This window comes from Eutrigla gurnardus (assembly GCF_963514095.1).
Source record: "Eutrigla gurnardus genome assembly, chromosome: 8".
Taxonomy (NCBI): Eukaryota; Metazoa; Chordata; class Actinopteri; order Perciformes; family Triglidae; genus Eutrigla; species Eutrigla gurnardus.
In genome coordinates, this window is record NC_139922.1 from 22457652 (window position 1) to 22470113 (window position 12462).

General features: G+C 44.6%; 1 protein-coding gene across 4 annotated transcripts in view; it reads right to left on the reverse strand.

Annotated features, from left to right (window-relative positions):
* Window positions 1-2209: 2209 nt before the first annotated feature.
* magixb (MAGI family member, X-linked b) overlaps window positions 2210-12462 on the reverse strand; it is a 35528-nt gene continuing 25275 nt past the window's right edge. For 2 of the 4 annotated variants that reach the window (XM_084014507.1, XM_084014506.1), the window contains exons 11-17: window positions 12118-12181; window positions 11632-12039; window positions 7240-7440; window positions 7083-7159; window positions 6806-6952; window positions 6169-6307; window positions 2210-5224 (exon numbers count right to left, since the gene is read on the reverse strand). In XM_084014507.1, the coding sequence (XP_083870633.1) occupies window positions 4122-5224; window positions 6169-6307; window positions 6806-6952; window positions 7083-7159; window positions 7240-7440; window positions 11632-12039; window positions 12118-12181 (2139 nt within the window). In that variant the 3' untranslated portion in view covers window positions 2210-4121. Of the gene's footprint in view, window positions 5225-5690; window positions 5795-6168; window positions 6308-6805; window positions 6953-7082; window positions 7160-7239; window positions 7441-11631; window positions 12040-12117; window positions 12182-12462 lie in introns of all 4 variants that reach the window. The other 2 variants (XM_084014508.1, XM_084014509.1) reach the window with 2 other exon arrangements.

Below are 12462 nucleotides of genomic sequence, written 5' to 3' on the forward strand. Positions count from 1 at the left end.
GCAGAAAGTGAGCAGAGGGGTGTCACTAAGTTCATTCTCCGGGTCCAGATCCGCTCCTCCGGTCCAACAAAAAAAACTACATCCTAGGGCTTTAATTTCAGATCACTTCCCCCAAAAGTGTGGCTTCTTTGGTTGTTGTTTTTTGTTTTTTTTTCATCCAATAATAATGTTTACTTCCACGTCATAAACACTTAGCTTGAAGATAAAAAAAAAAAAAAAATACTGTCCGAAAGTGCCAATAGGCTGTGACAAATCTCGGAACTGTACTTCGGTGTTGGCCGCTTTCGGCGCTGATTTGGGATCGGTTCGAAGGAGCAGGTTGAGTTATTTCCTACTTATCTGAGACGGCTCGGCTGCGGCGGGGTCGGTTAATCCACGCGGGAGTCGCAGCGGCGAAGCTCGTTTCGCGGTGGCGCAGAAACACGGAGGTTTTTTGGTTTTCCTCGAGCGTCTGAACTGCAGCGATGCGTGCGACTTTTCCCTCTGAGCGCATCGCCGTCAAGGAAGTCACAGTGATAGGCTGCCTGACATCCGGTCAAGAGTTTCACAATAAAAGAACTCCAACTGCGTGGGGGTTGTATACTGTAAATGTTGCAGCTTCAAAACAACAAAATGGTGCACTTGCAGGAGAAGATTGATGACAGCGAGTGATTATTGAATTAATTCGTTTTTTATTTATTATTATTATTATTATTATTATTATTATTATTATTATTATTATTATTATTATTATTATTGTGTCATGCAGTAGCCCACACATTTAAAAAGTATTTTAAAAAAAAGTATGTATAAAAGTAGCCTAAAACAAGCAAATAAAAAAAAAACTGTCTTTTTTTCTATTGATTCGCGTCTACAATAAAATTGATAAAGAAAACACACAGAACAGGCAACGTATTAAGTAAGCAAAATTAAACACAATCAAATTGATTGATCCAATATTTGAGTCAATGTTTTTTTTAGCCATTTGACACTTGTAAATAATCATATGTGCAATAATTTTAATTGTAAAACAAAACTACTCCAACTTCCAGCACTAGTGGGCTCAAAAGGATGGATGTGGATGTGTAATAGAAGTGACCTTCAAGTGGTGAAAACGTGTTGCAGTGCTATCGGCTGCCCTACATGACATTAAACTTTGCACTATTGGTTCTCCACTCACTGCATGCAGTCAGTGCTCTTTAAAAAAAATCCCTGCCACTCCTGAGTCTGCCACAGGTTCACTTTAATTTGCACAATAAAAGGACCTTCCATTTTCATTTCATCCGCAAATTCAGGGATTTGCCTCCACTTTTTTGTGGTCTTAATTAATGGATAAGTACATTGCATATGATATATTAAATGTAAAGAACATATAATATAAAGACCATGTAGCCAAGTGCACAAACGACATTTTATTTTGAAGCTACGATCAGGGTGTCGTGTTTGCGTCTGTGCTGGTAACTTTGCACACTGCGGGGACCCTGTTGAGCGCCTCCCGGGTGCACATGTAGAAAAATAGACTATGCTGCCGTGCGAAATGCGCGTCAGAGGGCGAAAGTGTCTCATTATACAACAGTTATCTGTAATGTGCGTTTACAATCTTGACGTGAAGTCGCTTGAATAGTTCAGGTCTACTTATTTAAGGTCGACATCCAACGAGAACAGCAGCGCTTTTATAACAGCGGTGATATGTATCTATTTATATATATTTATTTCTTACGTCTGAGCTGACATGAACAGAAGGAGAACATGGGAGAAAGGCAGGCCTCCGAGCGTGATGTTATTTTTAGTGGCAGTACTTAAGTGCTCATATCTGAGCTGAGGCTATAAACTCACTCGCTTCCCCCTCGGTGTATAATATAAGAGCTCACATTCAGTATAGTATAGGAAACTAATATTAGACCGAGTGGTGAGCGTGCAGGAGGAAATGTAAAATCCATGTTCTCGCAAAAAGCAGGTTTAATAATTGATCTGTGGAAAATGATCAGATTTTGGGTGCCAACCGACCGAAGGCAATCTTTAAATTCTTCTGAACATATTTAATAGTCTCCTCCTCAAACACACACATTTACCTTCATCACGTCAAAAAAAAACCCATCTCTACTCAATAAACTGGAGTCTGATCATCATCATAATCAGCATCATCATCATCGTGTTGCTGCCATCTGCTGGTCACTGCCGGTTCTCTTCTGGTGCAATAAAAAGAAAGACATGCAAGACCACCGAGGAAATTAGTTCAGCAGTTTATTTGCAGTTTTATTAGAATGTGTTTACAGTTCGGCCATATAATCCCCTTTAGGAAATGAAAGTCTAAAAAAAAGGACATTAGCAAACGTTATAAAATAAGTCTGACATATAGGCTACCAAGCTTGTCCGGACGGTCAGTGGTTTGGAGAATACAGGATGTTGGCTTCCTCACTGTACTGCCATTTCTGGGCAGCACACCAATGCAAACAAATGGCCAAGCGATCCATTTCAATTCTGTGGTTTGGGTTAAAAATGAAGGACTTCACCTGTCGCGTCAACCTTAAGATAATTATGGGCTGGCATTAAACATCTGTTAACAGTCTGCGTCGTAGTTTAATATTGAAATGATATGAATCCACTCTCTGTCTTGTGAAAACGGTGTGAAGTCACTGTGTAGCTTTTTCTTCCTAATGGCTTATCTAAAGCGAAGTATCTGGAAACCTGAGTATTTCAAAGAAGATTTCTATTTTTAGAAAAATAACATTTCACAGTATCCATTAAACCTCTATTTGTCCTTCATAACTGATTTTTTTTTTTTTTTAAAGAGAGCAAAAGAAAAGGAAGTGCTATTTTGCCATCTTAGACGCAACACTGAGATCAGATTCTGCAGAGGCTTATGATTATTAATATTTTTGTGGATTAACAGCGAGGGCATGGCTGAAATTTGCTAAACATCCTGCCCTACCGCTCGTAATAAGAGACCTCAGAGTAAGACGGTTTTCACAGTAAGAAAAATCAGTGGTTAGGATAAAGGTTTATGTTACCAAGGCAACTGTACGTGGCACGACGGGCACAGCACTCTCTAGAATCCAGATAGTGTTTTTGTTCTGACCCCACATACACAATATTAACAGTACTTGAAATATGCACACCGGATGCATATTTTTGGCATGGTTTGCTGACTTCTGAAGTAGGGTAGAGTATCCTAATTCACACTCTAGCAGCATATTACAAAACATTCATTGATGAATAGGGCAGGTACAATATAGTTCTTAATCTGGGTTTACATTTTGAGCAATCACAAAATCTATATACCAATTCTCACAATAATATGACTGGGTAGCTGTTGTATGGAATATATAGATATACTATATTAATATATATATATATATATAATTTATATATAGTCTTATAATGTATTACAATACAGTACAATACGGTAATACAAATCAGGGCTCGGCTCCAGTTAGTATAGTATAGTACAATAGGTTCTGTCATTTAATTCTCTACAAATATTTACAGAATATAGATTTCACACCTGCGGTCAAAAGGGATTTGTATTATCACAATCAAATATTCAGTTATATGGAACATTATTACAGGTCAACGCAGGGGTCCACCATAAGGACAAAGAGGATATACAAACATGTCACACAGGTTTCCTCTCGGACCAGATCAACGCGGTGCAGTGGAAATGGATGGTTGATAGTCGTAGACAGTTGCATTATTATTGCTTAGTATCTTCATGAGGTATAAATGAATGTCTATGCAGTCTTTTGTACAGTAGAGTGGGGGGTGGGGGGTGGGGTGGGGGGCATGAAGACGGAGATGCAGAGAGACGAGTGAGAAGTGGGTTGAAACTAAAAAAAACATGTCCTTGAAACATCGATAACAAATGCTGCAAAGATGTAAAGAGAGGAGTGAAACAAAAATGCTTCAAACTAAACAGAAAAATGTTGTAAAACAGTAGCAAAACTTTATCATGTTGTTGTTATTTATAAGTTAAAATGTGATGGCCAGTTACCATCGGCCAAAGGTCAGCTGTAAAAAGGCACAAAGAATATGACCGTAGATATTAAAGTGACTGAGGGAATATGTTGGTCGTGTGGGTCGAGGTCGAACAGTGTGAGACTGGTATCATTCAGCTGCTGCACGCCCGACTGACGTGTCGAACGTCAAGAGGCAGCGCTTCTCCCTCCTTCCTGCCCTGTCGGCCTCGCGGGTCGCTCGTTCCCCTCCGTGACCGCAGCCACCCTCTGCTGGCTGGGAGTGAGCCAAGGGCCTGGGAGCACCGCGGCCCCGCGCCTGCCAGCCCCGGTGGGGGCCAGAGAAAGGCCCGAGATGCTGGCAGCGGACACGCTGCCGTCAGATTGGCTGCCTCCAGACTCTGACTCATCATCCCCCAGCTGCTGTATGGACAGTGTGGAGGTGAGGAAGGAGAAGGGCTTTCTCTGTGACACCGGATCCGTCACAGCGACGCTTGGTAAAGGCAGCTCCACATGCCAGCTCTGTGCATCGCCCTCGCTCTGATCCTCGTTCAGTTCTCTCTCCTTACTTCCGCCCCAGTCATCATCCCGTGGCGTCTCCTCCTCGGGCTCCTTCTCCTTTCTCAGTTCCCTGTACTCTGCTGCCATGTCCCAGTTTGCATTGGACTCCACCTCCCAGTTTTGTTTGGGTCTGGGAATCTTTTGGTTAGGACTTGGAATGGGTAAGATAACATCCTCTTCACTCTCTTCTCTCTCTATAGTGACCCTCTCCTCCACCTCCTCCACCTGCCCCACCCCTTCTTCCACCTGTTCCTCAACAGCCGGCGCCTCCTGCTTTTCCTCTTCCCCCTCAGGCTCTTCACCTTCTGCCTTCCTCACCTTCTCCTCACTTCTACCTCTCCTCTCTCTGTGTTTGCTCCTCCCTCTCTTCCTCTCTCTCTTCCGTCCCCTCACTGTCTCTTTGTCTGTATCGCTGTCATCCAAATTCCTGAGGGCGTTTCTGGGTAAACTCTGAGACCCTTTTTTTGTCCTTCTCCTCTTGTCCCTGGCTTCCCGAGACCTCTCTCCCCGCTCAGAGACGGGGCTTTGTAAACCCGGGCGTTCTCCTCCCTCTGAGCCCCGTCTCCTCCTGCTCCTTCCCGCCCTTTTCTCCTTCTCGCGTCCACTTGAAGACCTGCTTCTCCTCTTCTGCTTGGAGCTGTGCCCCTTCTGCCTGTTGGAGTCTACTGCAGCCAAACCCTGCTCCTTGGGTTTATGCAGGAGGGAGGGGGAGGCGATTCTGCGCTCATGGCCTGGACCCACATTTCCCGGAGAGAGGAGGAGAAAAAAAAAGACTTAATAGGCAGGTAAAAGAGAGGAAGAGCAAAATATCTGTCAGAGAATATTGTTTTCTCTTATGAAAGAGCTGTAAAGGTGTTTTAGTTTTATGTTTGCGTGATCAGCTTTACTATTTTAGTGCAACCTTCAATAACCCTTCATAAGAAATACGACACCTGATTATCAGAATGCTCTACAATGGTGAAATTGCACCATTCTCTTCATTAAATAATTCAGTGTGGTCACAAAAGGCGAAGCTAGAGCTGCCAGAGGTTAAGGGAATCTGAATTGAGCCAGAAATCAGTATAATATTGTTTCTTTTCTTTCATATCTTATAAAGGAGAGGTCCAACACAGGCTGTAAGGTATTTTCGTTACAGGTGAAGACAGCAGTGGTGACTGAGTAGAGGAATGTAGAGAGACAGAAAATGGGAGAACTAACAGGAACCATTACCAACCGCGTATTCTCTGTCCGTCCAATGACATAGAAGCAAGGCTCGCCTAGCTTGGAGTTGGTCATACATAGAGACAAACTGGAGAGCTCCACTGAGAGAGAGAGGAGAGAAAGGAAGGAGTTTGGAAGAAAAGGAGAGCCAAGATCCAGAGGGGAAATGTGGAATGTTTAAAAGCAAAAAGGATCAGATGGGTTCAGAGGTAAACGCCACAAAAGAATAAGAAAAAAGAATTAAAAGGAAGAGAGAACGTCGATGAGAATCAGTCCCACAGGGAAAGAATAAGAAAGCAGATTACACACCCAAGAAGACAAAAGCATCACATGTAAAATATAACAGGCTCCAAGTTGAAATTTTAAATCTCATATATTTCCATGCTCATAATCCCCCCCGTCCCCCATACCCCCCCCCCCCCCCCCCCCCGTCAACACAAGGTGGTAAAACCCTTATATTCCACACGGGTCTCACCATAGTCAGGCACATAGCCATTTCCTCTCTTCAGGACCAGGTGGATACGGTGGCCTCCTCTGCGGATCTGCTCCACCGCCTGGCTGTGGGTCATCCCTGCTGTGCTGTCCCCATTGATCTCCACGAGCTGATCGCTGACCTGCAGACACAAACGATCACGACATTACTTTCAGTACTGTATAGTATCTATTATCTCATTTAAAACACCTGGATATTCTGTGATATCAAAGTGCATCAGGAACTAAGACAGCAGGTATTTTGACTTATCAGGAAAACAACAGTAGTCCATGACATCTACGCAGTCCTGATGAAGATTAGTGTTTACCTTTTTTGCAACACATTTTCAGGGATATCAAGTGTCTTTTTTTAACTAAAAAAGTTGGAAAGTCCTAATAGATACAGAAGAGCAGAATACAGATACACATTTTGTATTTAGAGGTATTTTATTTTATCAACTCAAACTGATCAAATGTTGGAAGTTTCACAATTTTTGCAAATACTAACACACAGCAGCGCAAAATAACATTAAGATTCAAACAATCATCTACCCGAATACAGAGGGTAATGTGGATATAACAGTTAAAAGTAGTGTGCACATAGAGACAAAGAGTGAAACACACACAGCAACCAGACACACCTGCATTTTTGAGCTCCGTGAGGCTGGCCCCCCCTCCATCAGTCCCAGGACGTAGAGGCCCATGTTGTACTCGCTGCCCCCTCTCAGGCTGAAGCCGAAGCCTGACGGGCCACGATCCAGGTCCACGCTGTAATACCTGGAGTCACGCTGGGAGATGAGTGCAGAGAGGGAGGACCGATTAGCATCACAGCAGGGAGAAGTAAACACAGGCAATGGATAAGATTGATCAATTCAGTGATCACGAGGCACACGTTATTAATCCCAGCTCTGTCCTCACCTTTGGACGCGACCTCTGACCCTTTCTGCTTCTGTGGCCGGGTTCATACTCAGTGGTTTCTGAGAGGCTTGAAGAGTCTGAAAGAGAGGATGAAGTTTGATCGTGGGTGAAGAATGAGGCTGTATGCCGTGTCCTGGATACTCGCGTGTGTGCTTACAGGTGCTGGGACGGGGGACAATGGTGAGGCGCAGAGTGTTCCCCGCCCGACGGAGGATCTGAGCAAGCTCCCGGTGAGGCAGAGTCACCACCGAGCGTCCCTCTACGGCCTCTAATCGATCTCCAGGCCGGATTTGACCGCTCTTGGCTGCCGGGCTGCCTCGACGCACCGTCACAAAGCGGTGAGGGAGGAGTGAAGCGGCTGAAGGGAGGACAGAACACATCGAACAGTTACTATCGCCTTAAATGAGTTGTTGTTGAGCGGTTCATGCTCAAATAAAGTTGGACCATCGGTCTCAAAACGTTCCTTTTAACTCAAGGCAATGAGTAATAATGTAATGGGGTTAAATGTAGATGCATTTAAAAGCAGGAAGATTTATCTCACTGCTGCGTTTGCCAGGATTCCTAAAACAAGCCGCAATTAAGCTTTGGATCTTTTTTGGCAGGGTTTACTTTATTACTTCCCAAAGTAGCCTTCCTTTACACCTGTCTCCTTGAAACATCTCTTTCATCTTCCCATCTATCAACCTCTCTCTCCATCCGCTGACACATCAGGAACTGTTTCTCACTGATCAATGATTTGCCTTCCTCCTCAAAAACAAACTGTGATGGAACGCGAGCTTTCCAGCGATGTTTTCCTGTCCCGAATCTGTCAAACGACAGACTTCAGGTATTTACACTTCAGTTTATACAGCGTCGGTGCTTCTTATGCTCGGCTCTTCTCAAGAGCCACAAACTTGCAGCCTGTCTGCATTAGTATGCCTCCAGTGTACAAAACAAAAACACACAGCGGTATTTAGTTCTTTCTGTTGGTTCTCCTCTGTGTGGGATAACCCTGTTCATCGTCATCTCCCCGTCCCTACACCGCTCAAACGCACCCCGAGAAAGGGATTATACACGGGAGACCACAGCTCAACTCGCAGACGGTGTTCAAGTGTCTTCTTGTTGGATCCAACTGACCTCTGGATTGGAGCGTACGATGCGTGGAAGGGACAATTAACGGCATGTATGGAACTCAATTTGTCTTATCATTCGTATAAGGAGATCACTCACAATTAAGATTAACTCCGGTCAGTGTCTGAGCTGGATGAGAAAAATATTGAGCGGCCTAAAAATGGATTCACTTCCATTAATCTCCTTCACCAACAAAAAAGGGTTTAAAGAGTTTTTGGCTGGACCGTCTGTCTGCTTTGACTTCTAAATCTATCTTCTGTTCCCTTTTTTTGTATCTTAGTATCTCCCTATTGCTCTCTCCGTGACCCCTCTCCGAGGGTATGCTGTGATTTAGTGACAGCTGGCCCCTCTAGAGTCTTGCCAGTGGCCTTATGTAACCCATCAGGCAGCATAAACATTTTGAGAGACTCTGTTATTCAGATGAGGTACATAGACCTCCCTGCCTACATCCCTCCAGGATTAAACGTGCGTGTTTTAAATTGTCTCATGGTGCGTCACGAAATGGAAATTGCTAGGAAGCTGGAATAAAGTGTATGTCACATTCAAATGATGATCCTCCTAAAAAAAAAAAAAAAAGGTACAGCCTATAATTCAGAGTCCAGACACACATCTCCAATCTGGGCCTAATCTGGGTGACCCAGGCAGAAACGGCAATCAGGTCAAATCAAAGCCAAGGCAGCTTTGCAAATAGTCTTCTTATCATGCATAATACAACAGTCCGACATCCAACAGTCGCCAAACCCCTGAATACACGTGCAACAGCCACGCACACACACACACACTCACAGTGACTCACATGCAGAGCAACAGGGACAGATGTACTCTGCACAAATACACACACACACACACACACACACACACACACGCTTAAACTACACACAGATGCTCCAAATGGTCTGCTTTATATCGTAATGTTTTCCTCTGGCTCTCCATGTTCTCCTGTCCAGAGTAATCCCACTGCAGCATGCCCAGCAGCCAGCTAGCCTCCGATGCTCTGCACTGCTCAGGAGTAGGAGCAGTACCCCCTCCTCGCCATCGTAAAATCCACACTCTGCAGCCCAGATGCATCAGGCCAGTGCAGACGTCCCCACGGCAGCCTGCAGATGCCTATTACATGACGGCCGGAGACCGGGCAGAGCACTGTTGGTCTTTAGAGGGGCCGCTCATACAAGTGCTGCGCAGGAGGGTTAATGCTGGACTCAGAACCGCTAATACTATCTGTTAAATCCATTCATGTGGCTCACTAATGGCTGTAATACACAGATCACAGATAACCACATGATGTCGTGCGCTGCTTTAAGCCTGGCTGGGTTCAAAACGTCTTAAAATTCCCCTTTCTTGTTTTTGTTGTCTCTGCGGTCATCTTTCAGTCTAAGTGTAAAAACAATACATGTCGATCGCAGCGTCTAGAACATGTGAACCTGTGGAGCTAACTTCCATACAGCCGAAGTCAACATCTGACGGAGCAAACTTTAGCGTGCAGCACACAATCAGAACCCATAACTCATGCACACAGCTAAACATGACCAAACACTGCACCAAATCGGCACCCTCCCCCTTTTTTTAGTAAACATAAAATGAGAAGTGGTGCAAAAATAATTACGTTTAGACTCCTTCACAGTTTTCAAAGCAGACTGTAGTCTCTCCAGCATGGCTCTTTGATTAGCATGCGCAGAAAGCAGAAAAAGAAATAAATCCTAAATTCCTTGTCAGGCAGCTTGAAGGTGTTCGGATTCACGGTCAACACAGGTTGGTCGTCCCCTCTGTTGCTCCCCTGCGAGGGAAAATGTTCAGCGCGGTTTTTCTCTTGAGCATTCGGAGAGCAATGGAGAGGTAGGTGGGAGGCAGAGAGATGGGGAGAGAGGGGGAGAGTTTTAATCTTTTGAAAAAAAAAAACAGACTGGACGCTTTTACTGCAGAGTAAAGGGGTGTGAGAGAGAGGGAGGGAGGGAGGGAGGGAGGGAGAGAGTGGGCAGGAGCCTGTGAGGCAGATAAGAGCGATGGAGGGAAAGACAGATGAGAGGAAGAGAGGATAAAGGCAGATGTGGAGAGACAGAGAGGACTTATTTCCATCACTTGACGGGAGTGAGCATTAAGTGGAGGACATAGTGGCAGTTTGAGGAGGGAGGGAGGGAGGGAGGGGGGGTCTCTGTCCCGCATAGACAGGTGCACCTACAACCTTTATCTCACCATGAAAACATAATTGTGAGTGCACTCGTACCATAAAGCAAATTGAACTGCAGCAAACTGGAACAGGGGACAGACAACGCAACCCGTAGAAGAGGATATAAGGGTAATACATCATGGGAACGCTGTGTTTAACCGGCCACTCATGAGCACTACACTAAAAGCTAATCAGGGTCGGATGCGTTTGCTTCCCAGACAGATCATAAACAAGCCTCGATGTGCAGTAAGGGCAGAGTGGATAGAGCAACGCAGAGTGAGATATCATGCTGTGATATGGGTAAGAAAAGGATATTTTGCTGCAGGCAAATTGAAAATAAAAAGAGCACGGCTGTGCATAACACCTGTGAAAAACCTGTTATCTTATTTAAGGGATGTTTTCACGTTTGGGGGAAAATGTGTATTTGCTTTCTTGCTGAGAGTTAGATGAGAAGATCAATGCCAGTGTCTTGTCTGTACGATAAATTAATGTTTATTTATTTTTAACATCTTAGCATCAGGAAACAGGGAAAGAACGGTAACAAAATCCACCTACCAGCACATCTAAACCTCACTAGTTAACACATTATATCTTGTTTGTTCAATCAATATACAAACTGAAGTGTTCTAGCTTAAAGAAGGTTATGTGCCAGACCATTTTTGCTGGCTAACAAAAATGATTGGGGACCTCAGAAGTGCGTCTCTGCTCTTTGCAGATGATGTGTTAAGACGACCTAGAACATGCTGGAGGGATTATGTAACTCGTCTGGCCTGGGAAAAGCCTCGGGCCCCCCAGGAAGAGCTGGAACATTGCTTGGGAGAGGGACGTCTGAAATACCCTGCTAAGCCTGCTGCCTACATAACCCACAGCGGAGAGCCCCGATCGATCGATCAATGGACAGGAAGTAAACATTTTAGTAATCACGTTGCTAAAAGTGAACGCCATGACAAACAACTAACCTGGGTAAAAAACATTTTTTAAAAAAGCATTATAAGACAAGGGTTGATGATGCATCATGACTCATCTGGTGGCATGTGGCCAACTGGCCATGGCGACCACTTTTTAAGCTATAATTACCTAATGGTGCATCTGTCCACAAGGGCATCCAAATGCAACCTGTTTCCCCGAGCCAGAGTAGATCAACTAATGCTGCGTATTGCCTCCCACTTTTACTTCAAATCCAAATACAGTTTTCCAAACCAGAACATGCACAATTAATAAAGCAACTTGATTCACGTGTTAGACAATATTATTTGTGACTATGTTGGCTCTCACCTTTTCCATTCTCCACGTCCTGAGAGGCGATGACGAACCCAAAGCCCTCTCCTGGCTTTCTCTTCAGCTCCACGTCAAAACCCCGGAGCGGCCGAGGTGGTTTATCACCCTGCCTCTCCAAGCCTGAGTCAGGCCCTGGGACAACGTCGTCCTCCAGGCCCGTGTTGATCCAGTCTTTGGGTTCCATCGTCAGGGTCACTGGAATCGACTCCAAGAAACTGGTGCTCTGGATCAGCGAGGAGCGCATCGGGGCCGGGGAGGGAGGGTTGCTGGTGGAGGTGCGGGGCACGGGCAGTGCTTCTGGAAGCACAGAGGAGTTATCTGAACCAACAGGTGGAGGAGGGGGGCGGAGGAGAGGTGGAGGGAGTCTCCGAACAGAGCCGGGGGAGACGGCTGAATGATAGATGCCTGATGATGAGAGAAAAAAATAACTCAGCCACAGAGAATACTTTGTTTGTCAATTATCAATGAATGTGAATCATTTACCTCCTCTGTAAATTAACAAGATGACTTCTGCTTGTTTGGTGTGTTCCAGAAGAACTGTTTGTACCTGTAAATATATACGTATATTATAAATAAAAGCCTCCTGTGGACTGGTGTTGTAAATAGCCATTTTGCCACACAAATTAAACACAGTGCATCCAGTCCTTTTGCATTAATGCATGTTACGATTCTAATGTTACTGTGATGTCCATATGAAATTAAGTATCACTTCACTTGAACTGATTAAAACTCCCCACGACAATGGATGGAGAGCAGAAATTGCTCCGTATTCAGCAAAAAAGGGCAAAAACCACCGTTTCAACCCGTCAACAATGAATAGCGTTTAGT